General features: G+C 35.0%; 1 protein-coding gene across 3 annotated transcripts; it reads right to left on the bottom strand.

Annotated features, from left to right (window-relative positions):
* Positions 1-8342: 8342 nt before the first annotated feature.
* Positions 8343-13852, bottom strand: LOC131049917 (disease resistance protein RUN1). Of its 3 annotated transcripts, none has more exons than XM_057984006.2 (6): positions 13135-13852; positions 11956-13024; positions 11003-11101; positions 10279-10605; positions 9050-10168; positions 8343-8959 (listed from the first exon to the last, which is right to left on the bottom strand). In XM_057984006.2, exons 1-6 carry the CDS (start codon positions 13692-13694, stop codon positions 8519-8521), a joined length of 3615 nt encoding a protein of 1204 aa, XP_057839989.2. In that variant the 5' UTR covers positions 13695-13852; the 3' UTR covers positions 8343-8518. The 3 variants fall into 3 exon arrangements, with proteins under 3 accessions (XP_057839989.2, XP_057839988.2, XP_057839990.2); XM_057984005.2 differs by having other exon boundaries at positions 9050-10180; positions 13135-13850; XM_057984007.2 differs by lacking the exon at positions 11003-11101 and having other exon boundaries at positions 9050-10180; positions 13135-13850.
* Between the last annotated feature and the right edge of the window lie 5990 nt (positions 13853-19842).

Here is a 19842-nt window from a genome sequence, read left to right as displayed (position 1 = left end):
ATCCTTAATGACTTGCTTTTTTTGCTTATTAAATGAGATTTTTTCATTTCCTTTCCCATTATGGTTGATGTGAGGACACGACAAGTAACATTAGCATCTTTAGTGCGTGATTTCGAACCAATGGCTTGGTATGCATCAAAAATATTTCTCTCAATGGTTCTTTCACTATTATTTTCAGATGTTCTTAACCCCAAAATTTTTATTGTCTCTCTAAATTTCAGATGTTTAATCATTTCAACAACTAATTGGCATCTTCCACTTTGATTTAAGTTTTCAAAATAGTTATTCCAAATTCTTCTAACCGTTCTTCTACAAGTACTTTCAGAAATTTTATCATGCATTGGCTTCACAATATTTTCATCAATATCTATTAGGAACTTTGGTTTTCTACCAATTGTTCTAATAGGTGTTAAGATTGGTGCATGCTCTTCATTTTCATTAGGTGCATTATGTGCATTGATCACATCGAATTCAAATGGTATATCTTCTTCAATTTCATTAACATGTGCATTCACCGAATCATTTTCAAATGGTGTATGTTAATTGCATTCATTAGGTGCATTCATCATATGAATTTGAATTGGTGTACATTGATCATTTTGATTTGGTGCATTCATCATATCAATTTCAATTGTTGAATGTTCATCACTTTCATTAGGTGCATTAGATGATGTACCTTCACGTAATCTCCTCATATGCTCCCTTTGTCTTTCCTTTGTTGCCTCTCTTTGTTCATGTGTTCCTCTCTTGTTCTTTCCCATTATCCTACACATAACATCATGATGACAATCCGCAATGAAATAGCAAAAAAACAAAAAAAGATCATCATTTTGTTATAATCTAAAGTAACAATAATAAAATAACTTCAAAAAAACCAAAATACAAGACAAATCAATCATGATCAAAGCAAAAAAAACAACAAATGATCATCATTTTGTTATAATCTAAAGTAACAATGATAAAATAACTTAAAAAACAATCCAATATACGAGACAAATCAATCATTTCAAAGAAAAAGTGACAAAAAAATAAGAAAACTTGACTATTACTGTCCCACGAAATCATGTGCAAAAGCAGTGGGGCCTTCAAACAACTTACAATGCTGGTTTTTAGGCCATTGGGACTAAAATATATTAAGAGTACGGGTTATGGAAACCTTTAATGTGAACGTTCACAATTTCTCATAACCCATACGGGTTATGTAGAACTAGAAGTTTTGGCCTTAGTTCTATATAACTCATACGGGTAGTGTAGAACTAGGAAAAGGAGAGGGGGAGAGGGAGAGGGAGATTGGGAAAAGGAGAGAGAGAGAGAGAGAGAGAGAGAGAGAGAGAGAGAGAGAGAGAGAGAGAGAGAGAGAGAGAGAGGATGGATGGAGAGGAAGATTAGGAAAAGGAGAGGGGGAGGGGGAGAGGGAGAGGGGGAGGGGGAGAGGGAGAGAGAGGGAGATTGGGGAAAGGAGAGGGGGAGAGGGAGAGAGAGGGAGATTGGGAAAAGGAGAGAGGGAGAGAGGGAGAGAGGGAGAGAGAGAGAGAGAGAGAGAGAGAGTAGGATAAGGAGAGGGGGATGGATGGAGAGGAAGAGAGAGGGATATTAGGAAAAGGAGAGGGGGAGAGGGAGAGAGAGGGAGATTGGGAAAAAGAGAGGGGGAGAGGGAGAGAGAGGGATATTGGGAAAAGGAGAGGGGGAGAGAGAGAGAAGGATAAGGGGAGGGGGATGGATGGAGAGGGATAGAGATGGAGAGGGAGAGAGAGGGAGATTGGGAAAAGGAGAGGGGGAGAGGGAGAGATAGGGAGGGAGATTGGGAAAAGGAGAGAGAGAGAGAGAGAGAGAGAGAGAGAGAGAGAGAGAGAGAGAGAGAGAGAGAGAGAGAGAGAGAGAGAGAATAGGAGATAGGAAGAGAGGGATAGAATAGGATAAGGAGAGGGGGAGGGAGAGAGAGGGGGAGAGATAGAGGAGAAATCGGGAGAGAGAGAGAGAGAGAGAGTAACAAGAGGGGGAGGGAGAGGGGGGAGAGGGAGAGGGAGGGGGAGAGAAAGAGAGAGAAGGGGGAGAGGGTGAGAATAGGATAGCATAATGTGAGAGAGAGAGAGAGAGAGAGAGAGAGAGAGAGAGAGAGAGAGAGAGAGAGAGAGAGAGAATGGGATAGGGAGAGAGAGTAGGAGGAGGAGAGGGTGAGAGACATGAGGTAGAGAGAGAACGAGAAGGAGAAAACAGTGAGAGAAGTGTGAGGGGGAGAGAGATGAGATAGAACTCAAGGAGGATAATTAGGGCTCAGAATAGACAAAGATGGTGATGAGGGAAGGAAGACAAGAGAGAGAGAGGAAAAGAAGAGATACATGCATGTATACATACATATATCTATATAAATATATGTATATATAACTATAGATATGCATGTATACATACATAAACACATATTATATAGGTATCTCTAACATATGTGTAGTAAATGCTAAGTTTACAAGCATACATTATTATGTCTTCGTAACCCATACGGGTTTTGTGAAACACAAAAAAATGTTTTTAGTTTTACATAACCTGTATGGGTTTTGTGAAAGGCAAAAAAAATAAATTAGTTTTACATAACCCGTACGGGTTATTTAGAACTGCGAATAGTACTTTTTTTTTTCAAAATCCGTGCGGGTATTGGCTTGGTAAGAGGGTTGGAAAATGACCCTAAGGCTTGCAAGGCCATTTTCCCCCCATTTTTGTCCCTTTACATGTTTTTTCATCCTCCAACATGATTTCTTGACTTCGTCGTCATCAGGTTTACAAATGATCAAATGGGTATCTCTAAAATTACCACCATAATCTCACACATCTTCTCAATTTTTTGACCATATAAATTTTTCTATTTTTGGACAACATTAGCATAGTAAACTTTAATTTTCTTTATTAGTGCCTTGATAGTCCTCACAGACATATGTCTACCATTTTTTTAAAAAGTTTTGATATACTTGACCAAATTTAAAATAAATTACATATTATTGTTCTACACTCATATTAATGTTCTACACTAGATTCTATACACTTTTAAAAAAAAAAATTGCATTTTTTATTATTTTAATGTAGGTTATGCCCAACGCACGAACAGGTACCAAATTTGCAAGATGCGGTCACTTCAAAAAATCATTAAAAAAAATACACAACTTCTAGATCTCACTCTTAGCTATCATCCTACCAAAGGGTTTTGCAAAATACTAAATCTAACTATGTATTTTGTGCAGCGCACGAAAACAGCTATGTTATGTTTTTTCCTGAAAAAATCAGGAACAATTTTTCGTGTGTGAAAGGTTTGATCCTCTTAATCTTATCCAATTTTTTTAAAAAATAGTAGTTTAGAAACTAGATTCAGAGTACTAAAATTCTTATTCTTTTCTCAACTCCTAGTTTTGAGTGCATGACCTTCAAATATCTCTTTGAAGTTCAGGTTTACCTGTTTTTCACAAGAAAAAAAGTGGCCACTTATACCCCCCGTTTTGTTCACCATCTTGGTGCACTTACCCGTAACCATGAACTCCAATCCAAGAAGATACATACAACTGCCAACAAAATCACCAATTAGGAATCAACCCTACACCACCACATCATCACTATCAAAAGATCCCATTGAAAAGTGTAACCAATGAATAACCAAGCTATCATGACATCATGATAAACCACATGCTACAAGTCCCAACACCAACTATCCAGGTACTAAAAATATCATCCATCCTCTCATCTCAAAACAAACATACCAGTGTGCTAATGACCACAGACAAGGTCAACTAACAAGTATGCACCACAATGAATCAAGCTTGGTGGACATAGATAGTCCACAATCGAGTCGTCCCACTGCAATCAATAGGCTATGTATCCTACAAATCACATAACTCGTAGATCTAAACACTGAACATGCAAACTCACTATCACATTAGTAAACTGCAAACTGAGATACCAAAAAGAATAATCCTGTAGACCATAATGACTCAAACACTAAATAAACATCTGATTTGATTTGCCAAAAAATATCCACAACCAAGTACCATAGTTGAGGAACCAAATATGCATCAAGGATATAATCAACAACCTCCTAACATCAAACCAAATCACCAAAAACATGACTATGTCGTGTCAATGCAAAACATGTACCTGCATACCGATGACACCATAATCATAACTATCAATGTACCTGCACTCAACTCTCACCCACACGAAACTCCAAGTCTCAAACCATTTCCAACCATGCCCTCAAACTGAAGACAACTTGTGTACTTGTCACCATCAAAGTCCAACTTTGAATAACATTTGTAAACATGTACCAAGGAGTACCAAATCTGATAATTAGTTGTAGCATCATAAATATCTCATAAAACATGTACTCCCTCAAGGTTTCACCTCATGACTCGTCCAAATGCACTCACACTTACACCCAAAATCTCAAGCACCTACAAGTGATCAACCAAGTGCACACCTCTCCATACTTATCAAACTGATAAAATAACAACACCACACAATAGTAGACTGAACATGCTCTCTAACACCTATTTGAAATCCAAAATTTGATTTTGTTTGCAAAAGATATGACCAAAACTATGTAAAGGAGAACATCTCGCTTCCAGACCCCAAAAACATTTCAAAATGGCAAACTAATGGAACCAAACCTATACCAAACTGTAATGCTCAGAATCAACTTTCCAACGAGTATAAGTCAAAAAATGAACTCCCTAGGTGAAAGTTATGCCAATTGGAAGAAAATGTCCAATTTCGCTATACGGGGATCACATGGACTTAAATTTTTTATCTAATTTCTCAGAGCCCAAATTCCAAAATTTTCTCCATTTGAACTGAAAATAATCTCAAAATTTTTAAAATAAATCTTTGGGTGAGGCTCGCTAGCCGGACCCACCCACTCATCCTCCAACTATCATGGCAATTATATTTAGTTTCAATGCGATTCAAAAAATTAAATTTTAAAACAAACCACATTAATAATATGTAGGAGGGCATTTCAAAGTTAAATTTTTTTTTAATGCGATATTTGTTTAACCACCCCACGGTGGTTGGGACCATGAGCGATGGTATCCAAGCCACAATATATATATATATATATATATATATATATATATATATATATATATATATATATATATATATGCAGGTTTTGTATTTTTTAATCCGATGGGAAAAAGATTTTTTTAATTTTTTGCAGACGCTGTGACCAAATTTGACGGTCGTCACAGCCATCAATCCAAAATTTTGTAATTTTTCAACAATGATCAAACTAGAACTTATTTTATATTAATTTTTGTTTCTCAGCCAACTTGGATCTAATGGTGAGGTCCATTTTGTCCCACATGGTCATTTCTGCAAACTTTCCCCCAAAACCCTCATCTAAATAAACATCCAAAGGAAACCCATTTAACCCAATATTTTCCAAACCCCAAATCTACAAACAACCCATCACAACAACAAACCCAAAGATCTTAGATCTACAATAAAATACCCTGCAAGTATGTTCCATATCTTGTAATGTCTCTATCCTTTTATGCATGTCCATGGCTTCTACTTTGCACCTCTTCCACTCAAGCTAGGGTTATCATTCCAAATCAACCATGAAACCTCTGATACCACTTGTTAGGAATTAATATTTTAAACCACATTCAAATAATTCATTTCCTACATAGCCCATGAGAGAAAAACATACATACAAGCTTGACGAAATCACCATAATGCAAATATCAAAATAGACAAGCTATAAATAACACAAGATATATCCTGGGAATGAAGGAAAAACTCAGCCTACAAAAGAATCCATACTCCATCATATTATTCAACCATAAAACAACATAGATCTACAATGAATACCTCTGAATCATCAAGCTCTCCAATGCATTTCCATGTGTCCAAGCATGAATCAACACATCCCATGCCATGCTTCACAAATGATATCCTTCAAAGGACTCAATACGATGACAACCCAAAACCACCAGCCTACCTTAACCACTAAACATGTGCTTGCTTATATAAACCCAAGCTCACACAAAAACAACTAGTGGTAAAGTAAAACCATGTGCCACAAAACCATGTGCTAATCTACCCCTTTGACCCCACATTTAATATTGGGTACTAAGTTTTCTATTTTTAAATATCTTTTCCCAATATTAAATAAATACAATATAATAATCTCAATGTTATAATACAACTCATCAAGTGGTCCTGAGAACATTTCCAAGGAATCTCTACAATTTACACGTCCATGTGCAACATCACATAATAAATAAATATTACAATTATAACATTATTATGCAAGGTGTACAAAACCTTATTTTCCTAATAGATTTAAACACTTCTTTTGTAAGCCCATATTTCTATGGAAAATATGAAGAATGGTTTTAAAAAACCAATTTCAAAAGGTTGTGCAAATTGGCACGATATGCTTTGTCTTAGAGCATCGAAGATAACATGGATAGAGGTAGCACAATGTTATTATTGGTAGCGAATTCTTTCTGAGTTGTGTTGAGAAAATGAGCATCGGGCATCATAGAGAGAATGGCACGCAAAATCATCCTTCGACAATAATTTAGAACATATTTTTGAATCTTAAATTGAAGTTTTGTCATTCTTGGTGATAGAATTGGGCCTGCCAAACTAAAATCTGGCAAATATTGCAGCCATATTCAACACATAAATATTTACTTGTGTTAGAATGGTAGCTTGGAGAAGTTTTTAATAAGGCTTCTAAAATGACACGTGTTCTAGTTCCCATGGATCTTCAAACTAGAATTATATCTACTATTTGCTAAATTATACTGACATTTTAACTTGGAGGCTATGTAAAGGGTTCCTGCAATCCTTCAAGTTCAATGAATGGTGACATTTAGAATTGTAAAAGTTATTAAAGGGACAAAATCACAACGCAATGATTTTGTATGAGTGAAATATCCACCTTGGTGATTTTATTATTGCCATTTATAGGGAATATTGTTATAGCCTGTTGGTTAAATTTGGTTGAGTGAATATTTCATGGGAGGGGTCCAAATGAGGAAATGTTCTCACTCAAAAAACATGTGAATTAAAAAGAATTAATGGAAAAAGATTTTCATCTTCGCTTGTGCAAAAGGGGTTTTTATTCTTGAATTTGATTCTATTCAAGATAGAATTTAACACTTGAAAATGGTCCTTGGATTTTTCAAGGCGACTTCTAATGCATGAAACCCTAATTTCCCTCAATTGATAATAGATTAGGTAAATATCGCTACACTTCAAAACAAACAATCAATTGTGAAAACTCCACTTGCACATGTTAATGTGTCAAAATAGATTTATCCAAAGATCTTCCTTCAAAAATATCATGGAAGATAGACAATAGATGCTGGAGCTAGAGATTATGAAAAAGAATTCCTCTAGGTGTAGAAAGTGTTTCTCATTGGATCATACCCCAATCTCCAATGTTAAAAGCTAAAAATTCATGAGTGGGGTACTCATGCTCCAAATGGTAAGCCCACTTTGTGGACTAGTATAGATCCATAATATTATCTCATTCCACCTAAATTACAGAGGGTAATGACATCTCCCAAGCCGCTTCAAAAGATGATTATAGTTAAGTTCATCTCCTTCACCCAATTCCCATGACTCAATTAATGAGGAAGTTCATGAGGGTAACACTGGTGGGTTTATCTCTTCATACTCACCAATCCTTCTAAAGAAATTTGTTACACAAGCTACAAAGGCTAAGACCACACCAAAGCCATAGATGACCTTGACTGAAGTAGGTAGCATGATAGTCCAAATGGAGAAATGAGTCACAACCCACCTTTATTTTATTAGCCAGAACGAGAATAGATAGAACTTAAAAGAAATAATTATCTTCCATTGAAATATATCCATCAAATGACATTAAGGTTGTCAAAGACAGACCAAAATTTTGAAGAAATGTGTATTACTATAACACACCCATTCGTGAGTCAAAGTAAATTTTGTTAAGTATGATATATTTAATAGAAATGAATCCCTTGTCAACAATTTTTAGTTAAAAAAATATTTCATAAATAATACAAATAAATAAAATAATTTTTAAATAAATATATAATAAAGTTAACTTTTAAATAAATATAAAATTGATATTAATATGTATAATTTTTTAAGTAAATATGTTTATATTATTTATTTTTTATTATTATATTCATTAAATTAATCTAAACTCTAAATAATCAACAATTTTACTAATGAATGTTTCATGTTGCTAAAATAAAACAATCTCAAATCAATTTTTCTTCTCTAATAAAACAATGAAATATTGATTGATATATATGCTAAACCCAGAAACATATAAATCAATTTAGCATAAACTGGAAATCTCATCTCACTAATGAAATATTGAACTAACTATACTCATGATAATTATTTTACATGATATTTGATTTGAATTTCATGATAATTATTTTACATGAGATTTGATTTGAATTTATTAAATTTAAACTTTGGTTGGTTTGTAACAACCCACAGTCCGATGAAAATTTGAAGGATAACCAGATTAGATGAATAATGTCCACAACCGTGTAAATGTCTCTAACACTATCCCTTCTTCTCCCACCAACAATATTCCTCTCTCTACCTCATCACCTTCTCCACCCCATATTTCAGCTGTCGCACTTACAATATCCCCACAACCTTGTCTCAACACACCTACTAACACCCATTTCCCCTCCTTCAATCGCATACTTGTCCAACCACTAAAATAACTAAAATAGAGATTGTAGAGCCAGCATCTACAATCTGTAATTGAATTTACAAGGAAACAAACGACGGCCGCATCAGAAGCATGCATCTTCCTACATTCTACCTTCCACTGATTTAGAAGAGATGTCTTCTCCAATGAGCGAACAATGGAAAGGGTGGGAAAGGAAAGAGAATCCAACGCTGACTCTGCACCACTCACTGCCCTTCCACATATCACCATCTCGCCTGGCCATTTCTACAAAACAAAATTATCCCACTCAATAAAATTAATTACATACATTCGCAATTTATTTTTTTAATGTAACCAACAAACAGCTTTGATTACCTTTATAGTTTGAATGCAGGGTCGAAGAGCTGATCTGTTCTCTGCTACCATCACAAGTCTCTTCAATTTCTCCAACCCCTCCAAACTTTGTATGCCTTGGGACTTCCATGACGTCTGTACTACCTCTAATGTCTCCAATGACCTCGACTTCTCTAGCCCTTCGATTTCCACTATTTCGTCGCAATATCTTATATAGATCTCTTTGAGGGAATGTAATTCTGCAAAACTTGGGAGCTCATTTAACTCCGGACAACTCTCTATCCAAAGGATTTGAAGATTTGCTAGGCCGCCAAGTCCCGTTGCCTTTTTCAGCGTTTTACAGTCAGATACCTCTAGCCTCCGCACTGACGTTGGCAGGCTTTGGATATCCACTAGATGATCATTATTGTCAAGGACGATATGTTCAAGGCTGGGACAGCTGTCTCCACTTATTGATATTGTTGACACACTCGTGGAATATATTGATATCCTCTTGAGCATATTTAGAGGCCCCGAAAAGTCCGGTAAACAATTCAACATTTTACAATTACTGAGTTCTAGTCGAGTCAAACTAGACAGATTTCCAAGAGAGTACGGCAAGCTGGTCAAGAACCGACTTCCTATATCCAGCACTTCCAATTTTCTGAGTTCGCCAATGTCACTCGGAACCTCCCTTATGCTTGTGTGCTTAACATGGAGCTCTCTCAAACACACTTGATGTGTGATTTGATTTGGCAATTGTTCCACCTTCCAACATCCCTCAAAGTTCAAATACTCCAGGTTACCTATGCTTTCCAGCATGTCGGATCTCAAGGTGAGTTCCTCACAACCATGTAAATTGAGATGTTGAAGGTGTCTCAGCTGCTTAAAAGAATCTGGCAATGTCTGCAGCTTCTTGAACTCCTCCAAATCTAGATACCGCAGGTTTATCAGATCCCCCAAACGGCTAGGCAGTGAAGACAGCCTTGAACAATGAGATAATTTCAGCCACTCCAGTGATTGGAGATTGCAAAACTCTTCAGGGAGATCCTCCAGTGATTCACAATAAGAGATATTTATGCATTTCAATCCCTGTAGACGTCCTATTGAGTTTGGAATCCTTTGTAATTTACGGGCCTCGTCGATACACAGTTCTCTTAACTGCAAAGGAGGCTACAGAAAGAGTAATTGTCAATTACCCAGAAAATACGCTAGTAAAAATTTTAAGATTGGAAGTTCACCTCGAAGCAACCAGTATAGAAAATACTTACATCTGAATTATCCCATAATTGTACTAAGCAATGAGCTTTGATGAGCTCCAAAATTCTTAAATTTCTGAGTGACCATGACTGAATTTTTCTCCCCTTGAACTCATCCAAACTAAGGCAGACAGGGCCCTCCAATGGTGTGCCAAAATATTTGATAAACTGTTCTTCTCTGCCAGAAAAAAATTTTAATCCGAGCGAGGAAGGTGGAGGGATCCCAAAACATCTGTTTGAAAGGGATCCTATGAGCTCAAAGCAGGCGCTTCTCTGACGCAATGGCTCGTCAGTATATTCAAATCGAGCAGCATCTATCCCTCTAATAGACATTCCTCCCTGAATGCGAAAGCGAAGAGCATAAATTAAATGTAATGTGAGGATCAGCAGGACGTATACAAACGAAACGTGTTGGTTTTGGAAGATAAAACCCTTAACTTAAATGAAGTGTCACAGAAACTTCAACAATATACACCGGATTTTAATATTGCATTTCACTTAAGAATTTTATCCAAGGTTGTGAAATCTACAAGAAGCCAAAGAAATAAAAGATAAACTATTTTAAATAGAAACAATACTGTTGCAGCAATATCGTGCATCCATTAACCTTTGAATTTGGTAAAATTTATACAGACAGTTTTGAACAGGCAAGTTGTGCAAAGAAATGCCTCCTGGTCAGAATTGCAAAACTCAAAAGTGTATTGCTGCTTAAAAAAAAGGTGATGCCCCAACAGACCTGTATATCATTATGAATTTCAGGTACCAGAAAGAACAACGGGCAAGATAAAAATTGTGTTGCCAGCCCCCAGAACGAATGGCCTCCAGAATGAACACCCTGCAAAAGAAAAAAGAAAATGCAGTCAAAAGAGAGAATTTGTTTACTTATATTATATTTATTTCTTTCCGATATACATAATCCTTTTATTTTTTCATATATTCTTTTTATCTCTGTATTCATTTTTCACTATTTGAACTTTTTTCATATATATAATTTTTTTATTTAACTAGGTTTTTTTTTTTAATTATTTTTGGTTTTTAGTCTTTCATTTCTATTATTAACCCTCCAAATCTCTCCAACCATGTGCTTACTTTCTTCCATTCCTCCCATCTCTTTTTATATTCCTGGGTCTGCAACTTCACAGCTCTCAAAAAATATTAATAAAAAACATATTGACAATTGCAATCAAAATATCAAATAACACATAAATTTGAAAGGATGTAGTAATTGAATATGTTTCAATAGTTGTGATAGTATTTATTGATTTAAATTCTAATATTTTAATAATCTATCATAATATTTTTTACTCTAAAATTGTTAATGTTGATCATGAGTATTCATAATTGAATAATATTCTAAAAAACAACAAATCATATAAGTACATCAATTAAATATGACTTAATTTATAATTACTACTCTAACTTTTTTTAGGGGTTTTTTTAATATACTTTAACAAGAAGTAGTTTAATGAGAAATGTAACATCACACCTTAGTCATAAACAAAAACTTATAAATAAGCTATTATTGAAAAATGAAAGTGATTTGAAATTGTAATATAAAATTTTGAGAGGAGATCAATTAGGATGTTCTCAATTAAATATGATAACAAAGATTTTATAACAATTAATTATTGATTTCTTCAAAGCATTCATAATAATAAATGACAAAAAAAAACATTAAATGAAGCTCACCATAATTTGTTTCTGTATATCAATTATTTGCTCTTCATGCCAAACACGAAAAGGTGGATGTCTACCTGCAAGTTGCCTTCCCAAATCCCTTAGATGATCATGCATTATTATATTATCTTCCATATCCACATTAACCAGACACTTGTTAAAAAGTGTCTCCCACCCATACAAGCCATTCCATCCAGATTCATCCCATACTTCAATGGCCCAGCTTTTCTTTCTGCCAATGAGAAAACAAGCCACATCCATAAACATCTCTTTCTCTTCTTCATCTAGTGAATTGTAGCTGACATTCAACCTTGCTTTAATATCTTCTGGCAAAATTCTGACAATCTTATCTAGTTGAGATTTCCAATAGTCCTTCGATTTGCCATAAACTAGTCCTCCAAATACCTCAAGGGACAAAGGCAAGCCATTGCAAGCTAGCAAAAACTTTTCAACAATATTTTCAAATCCCTCTTGTGAATGGGACTGTAAAAATGCATGCCAACAAAAAAGTTCATTTGCGTGAAGGGGATCCAATGCCTTGATTCTATATATAGTTGAGCTCCATCTTGCTAGGAGATGTAACTCGCGTGTTGTAACAATGACAAGACTGCCAGGTGCAAGGCCATCCTTAGTTGGTAACAGAGCATTCAGTTGGCTTCCATGATCCACGTCATCTAAAACGATGAGCGCAGGAACAGATCTCAACCGATTTGCCAGAATAGCCTTGCCTCCTTCAATGTTATCGAATGCTAAGCCATGGACACCAAGATCCTCAAGAAGCCTTTTTTGCTTCTCATGCAAAGCATTTTTGCTTGCAGCATCTCGCACTGCAAATACAAAACTGGAATATTGGAAGGATGGGGATTTCCTGTTATACAACTCTTTAGCAAGCGTGGTTTTACCCGCTCCACCCATTCCCACAATCCCAACAATTTGAACATTGTGCCCACTCTCCACAGTTTCTTCAAAATCCAGTACGATATCATCCAGTCCAACGGGTTTGTCGGCCACCAGAAAGGGCACCTTTCCCAATTCCTTGGATACAATATTTACAATATTCTTCAACTGCATCGCCTCATCTCTAAATATGTGCAATGGATATTGAACATATGTGAGAAACCAACGATAACAGTGACAACGGAAATTAAAACAAGAGAAACATTAAAGTCTGTGTGGTTATTTGGTACTTACCTACTATCCCTGATCACGCAGCCAGAACGAAGAGAAGCATTCTCGAGTGCCATCTTCCACTCATCAAGCTTTTTCTGAGAGTATCTGCTCTTCTCCAGATGTTGGGAAAACGCACGTGCATAGATTCCATTTCCTTGAGCCACCCAACGCAGATCGGAAGGGTCGACATGATAGAAGACAGGAATAATTCTGTTACCCGTCTTAAGCATAGAGGAAAGCTCTGCTAAACACCAAGGGGAATCGGCATACTTAACAGAGAAAATGGCAATATGAAGTGTAGCAGTTCGAATGGCCTCTTGGATTTGTGCTGGAATGACATCACCCAAATGAAGGGAATGGCCATCCAGAAAGACGGAGAGTCCGAGAGCCGTAAGTTTATGGAAGATGGTGGTGGCGAGGGTGTATTTGGCATCAACTCCGCAATGGTTGATGAAAACATCGAAAGAAGCAGGAGGACGGAGAAGAGGTGTGGCGGAGGAGGAAGCGGCAGATGAGGGCACAATCTCGTCAAAAGTATTTACAATCTGGATAGGTGAAGACGTAGTGGCCATGGAATTCATTCAACTGCACAAAACTAGTACTCCCAATTCAAGGGCTAACAAGGCAAAAGAGTTCCTAAGCAAACAATCAAATGTCTCTGAACAATTATGCGCATGAGATATTTTATTAAAAACCTGAAAATCCGCTACTAGGTAAAAACCGTGTTCAAAGAATCATTCAGTGGGCACAAACCAACCAGGTATTGTTCTCATCCTCTAGGGTTACAAGAGAGCTCAAATTGGCAGACGTGTAAGGTGCAGATTCATTCCGGCGAATTTGGAGTGCATTCCAGTGCAATGCATCTAGAAGATTGAAAATGTGGTGGTTTATCGGTCAGTAGGACAGCAATGTGGGGTCAAATCGACTTTATTAGAGGGCTGGAATCCATTTTCAAAAAGACAAGCACAAGTACCGCTTTGTCATCACTGTTTACGATTAGATGGATTGGAAATGTAATTGTTTTCCGTTCAAAGAATCATTCAGTGGGCACAAACCTACCAGGTATTGTTTCTTGTCTTCTACTGCCCAAACCTACCAGGTAGGTTTACAAAGGCAGGTCAAATTGGCAGACGTGTAAGGTGCAAATTCATTCCGGGGAGTTTGGAGTGCATTCCAGTGCAATGCATCTAGAGGATTGAAAATGTGGTGGTTTATCGGTCAGTAGGACAGCAATGATGGAGAGTGGGGTCAAATCGACTTTATTAGAGAGCTGGAATCCATTTACAAAAAGAAAAGGCAAGCCGTACAAGTACCGCTTTGTCATCACTGTTTACGATTGGATGAATTGGAAATGTAATTGTTTTCCGTTCAATAGGACAGCAATAATGGAGAGTGGGGTCAAATCTGCTTTATGAGTGGGTCAAAGTTGTCTAAGTAGTAATTTGTCATCACATGTTACGATTAGATGGCTTTGGCTAAAATTTGCTTTGTCAAATTTAAATTATTTTAATCGGGTTGAATTACAATTTATCAATATTCCTATTTTAGATGGATGATTTTTAGATTTGTTTTAGATCATGTTCCATCATTTATTATCTATCATGGATGAAAATTAGAAAAGATAAATGTACTAGATTTTTTTGACATTTTTTTTTTAAAGTTTTCTTTTTAGTTTTATGGAAAAAAAATTCTAATAGAGTCAAATTCAATAGTTGTACGTGTTTCAATTGTTGTGATAGTGGTTGTTAATTTAATACTCATACTTGTTGATTTAATGTCTATTTTTTTTTACAACATCAGTTGCACAAGTATGGGAGCCTCTTCTGCATGACTATTGGTTTCACCTTTTATTTGGGTTGTTTTGGACACCTTGGCAAAAAGCATGCTAATGTGGCATCATATTTGATGATGTGGCCCTAAAACCTTAGTTACAAGCAAGGGACTTGCCAAGTAAGCTACTGTTATAAATTGGGAGTGATTTGAAATTTCCACATAGGATTTTGAGAAGTGCCAAGTTAGGGTGCACAAATACTGAGTCCTCTCTCCTATTGTTAGTAATTATAGTCACAGGGAACTATCCCAATACAAATAGTTTAACACATAGATTAATATTAACAAATTAAAAGCGTTTTTTTTTTTTATGAAAAGTAAATATTCTCTAAAGCACTTCACTCGTTATATAGCCTTCATGTTATTCGAAAAAACAATACTTTTAAAATGATAAAATATTAAGAATTATTTAGCCTTCATATTATTAAAAAAAACAAGTACTTTTTAAAATACTTTTAAAATGATAAAATATTAAGAATTATTTAGCCTTCATATTATTTAAAAAAATAAGTACTTTTTAAAATAATAAAATATTAGCATTGTTTACTAATATATGATACAACATCTTGTTGCTAAATGATTCAAAAAGTATTAATATATTTTTTTATATGATTTTGATCTGAACCAACAATTACAATACAACACAATCTTGAGACCATTATAGAATTGTATGAAAATATTAATGTTGGTTTGATTATGACAAATTGTTTTTAGTTTTTTAAAGCATTTGGCAAAATGGCAACGAAGAAACTCACGTGATTTTCCCTATAGTTGTACTTGCCAATGGGTATGAACATGAAGAAGAAGTTAATAAACAAGTTTTGGTGCCTTGTGAATTTGTTGATGAAAACCCAACACTTACAATTTTCATTGAGTTTCTAGTTGTTGGAAGGCTCTAATAGGTGCAAGTTAGAGGTCCAACTAGTTCTGGGAACACATGGAACCCTTGATGGTTCCACATCCCATTAAACCCCTTATGAAAAGGAAAAAAATTAATTTAAACATCATTGAAGCTTCAAGAATAGTTCTTATTAGAGTTGGAACCTTCGACAAGGTAGTGTGGTTCATATTTGAAAAGTGTAGAGATAATATGGAAACTACAAAGCTTTCCAAGGTGTTGTAGCAATACAAGAAAGATATGAATATTTTATTCTTGGATTTTTATTTTTTTTTGTTGTTCATAAAAGGAACTTGCCAGTTGTAGAGATTGAAGCAAGAAGAAATTTTAAGGTTGATGAGAAGGAGTCTCCTATTATCTATATAACAATAATTTCTTGATTGCTTTGATGCTATGTATGGTTAGTCATATTCAAAGTCATACCTGTCAGGCACTTATTATACTAATAAGTTTGGGTAATTAAGTTGGTCTTAGTAAAAGTAGAATGTGGCATCTTCATCAAATTGTGGCCAGATAATAAGATTCAACATGTGTATAATGGTTGCACAGAACCTCAAAAGCATGGTGGTGGGTGTTCAAATTTGATATTCTTTGGGATTGTTAATGACATTCCTTTTAAATATAGTGAGCATAATTTAAAGAGATGCATGAAGAGTGCTACAATGAATTTTTTTGAGTTTCTTTAGTGTGACACACATTAATACTAAGAATGCATGAGATAGAAGATTATTATTATAGGTAGCATTGATTCATTTAACTTTGTGTGGTCCTCCTCAAGATAAATCTAATAAATGGAAACTGATGTTGAAATAGTTTTGGCTACTTCACGAGTTACATATGGCTTTGGAAGCTCATTTACAAATATGGAGGCTTATGAAATTCCTCACCTATAGGATCTTGCAATAACTAATGGCATTATTGATATTCCTATTGATGTCTAGTTGTTCACTTGAAGAATAAAATCATACTTCATTTCATGGTGATGAAGATTACAAGATGATGAAATATGTTAGTGTTGAAGTATAACCTTGGCCCCTTGTTTAATGGTCGATTTCTTCGCCATATTTATGTTATTCTCCTTATACTAAGTAAAAATGAATAGTACATGATTTGGATTATTGGTATCAATATTGTTATGTTATGCATAAATAAAATGAATTAATTTTAAGAATGGGATTATATTATGGCCAAGACTAATCAGAGATTTGAATTCAAACTTTATTATGAAATGAAATACAAATCCATAGGTACATTCGATGGTATCTTTGTGATAGAAGCAAGATCCTTTCCTCAATAATTCCTAATCATGTTATCTCTTAATAGATTTTTGTTATAAGGTATTTCAATTCTATTGTGACGTTAGTGGTTTCATCACTTGACACGTTTCAAGTATTACTATAGTGAGAACTATAGATGTTGATTTTGAGTATATAGACATAATTGGTATTGTTGCGTGGTTATATGGGTTATTTGGTTACTAAGTCGTTAAAGGTGATATAATTTAATTTGGAGATGTCATGGTTTTTTGATAATTATAGAGTTTTATTAGATTGAATATACATAACTGAATTGATATGATTAATGTTATCTTGTAGACAAAATGTGATATTAGAGGATTTTGCTTAGGTGATTTCCAGACATGAGGCTTATTAAAATAATATTATAATGTATAGAATACTTAATTGTGTGGCTCAATAAGATATGAAAATTTCAATGTGATTTAGTGAATGAATTTTATGGATATTTGATTTAAAGTGTGTTATTGTGGTATGATTAAAATTGGTTACCAATGCTTCGAGTTTGTTGATTGCATATAATATACTAATGATTATGCATCAACTGTGTATGTCAAGTTTGAATGAGAATTTTGGGGTAGATAGAAAGCCCAATTGTGTTTCTACCAATGCACCTTATCTCAATTCATTTAGAGGAACCAAGGTCCTTTTTTAATGTGCAAATGTTGTGATATGTGTATGTGAGTCTAATATTCTTAGTGGTGTAAATCTTCTTTGGTTATGAGAAATTACTTATTAGGGATGGTCTTTTGAATTTCTTTAATAAGGGTCATTTTCTTGTGTGAGTTTTTTTAGGATTTTAATTACTTGAACTAGGTTATTTTATCAAAATTTTAGTCCTAGGTGTTAGGTCTAGGCTCGTAAAGGTTTTTTTTGAACCATACAAATATTTTTAAAATTATTTTTAAGCATCTTGAATTTTTTATTTCCTAAAAGTGATGAAAATAAAAAGTCGCTAAGAGGGAAAAGGTGACGCCACATCTTATTCTCTATTTGGTTTAGGGTAGTTAAAACAAAACAAGATTTTTCATATTACTCATATAACTAGGATTCCACATGGAAACATTTCTCAAGTTTTGGGAATCTCCAAGTGGAGACACATCGAGATTCCCAAGGCAACTAGGTGTCTCATCTCGGGAGAGTTTAGGATTTGTGATAAATTAGGTATGAAGATGACATTTTTCATCCCCACATCCATGTATAAGAAGGTTCGCCTTTTAAATTTATGTAATTCACTTGAGGTGGGAGAGAAATTTTGATTCTATTTTTTAGCATAATTTTCTTAAATGGAGGAGAGAAGAAAGAGTAGAGAAGAATGCTTGGGAAGAAAATAAGCTTGAAGTAACTCCAATAATTTGCAATGTTTTGGAAATCTCTTCAAGATAGAAAAAAAAAACCTTAAATATAGCTATTTTATAATGATTGTTCAATGTTATTGCTATAGTTATTTTGTAATGATTATTTAATGTTATTATTAAAATGTTCTTTGATTTGTTTGAAATCATGTTTTATATTATGGTCTTTGATTTAGGTGTTATTTTGAATATTTTAAATTCTCATGTAAACTCTTATTGCTAATGTGGGATTGGAGTCAACCTTTTCACATGGTGAAATAGGTCCCCCATATAAGTGGGGGTAGACTGTGTGTGGTTCCCAATTTGGGGGGTTTGGATATGAGTACCCATAGCTTGTAATTTTTAGTATGATTCCCTACAATGTATGGATTTTGGATCCATGAATATCCATCCACCTAAACTGTACATTGTATAGAGGAAGCGTTAAAAAGTGTTCCCTTTGTATGTTCATGCATTTGTCCCATGGTCAATTAGATTTTAAGGAGGTTGTCATCGACTCTTTTGTGAGTGATTGCATGTCATCATCTTATTACTATTTAGCAAGCATCCATCCTTTATTTGGAAGTGTACTCATTATTAGTAGTCCCTTTTTTTGGCTACAGGTAGATATAGGTTGGTTGGCCTTAGTTTTGTGAAGATTGGTTGGCACACAGAGGAAAAAGACCACCATTTTTTTGTATGAATAAGCATTTCCATTAATTATTTAAAGCTACACTATTAACAAAAAAAAGTTAGGAGGATACAAGATCACTCCTTGAGAGCCACTCAGGAAAAGCCCCGAAAACCAAAAAAATAAAGAACTACAAGTAGCGCCCCAAAAAATGAATACTAAAAAAGCAGTTACTAAGAGGCTAAGGTAGTAGCTAAGGGAGGTGGCGAAGGGTTCTTTTCATCTTTTCGACCCAACACATCAATAGGTTTAGGGGTGTTGTTCGAAACAGACCACCCTATTAGCAAGAGACACTGCATTGATGATTAGATGTTGTCATTGATGGAAACTTGAGTCAGATATCCAATCTGCAGTTCATGACTCATTCATTCCAGAAGATTTATTGAGGTCCAATGAGGTCCAATGAGAAGAACAGGTTATCTGGCATAGTGTACAATGTTTTCGTTGGTAGATAAGTTATGTTGAGTATTTGGTATCGTGGATATCAAAGAAGCATTGTGGTCATGTGATATGCATTATTCCAAGTTTGTAGCCTCTAGTGATAAGTTTTGGGTGAGTTGGAAGATCCGATAGATAATTTTTTGGTAGAACAGTGTTTTGTGGCAGTAGTGTAGTACCCCTCCTCGATCAGCCTCTTTTGTATGTTTTGAGTTACTTCAGTGGCTGTTCTGTGGAACATTA

The sequence above is a fragment of the Cryptomeria japonica genome, chromosome 2 (genome assembly GCF_030272615.1).
Source record: "Cryptomeria japonica chromosome 2, Sugi_1.0, whole genome shotgun sequence".
In the NCBI taxonomy this organism is placed as follows: Eukaryota; Viridiplantae; Streptophyta; class Pinopsida; order Cupressales; family Cupressaceae; genus Cryptomeria; species Cryptomeria japonica.
Note: the sequence above shows the minus strand (reverse complement) of the source record. Positions and strands in the feature narration are given on the sequence as shown.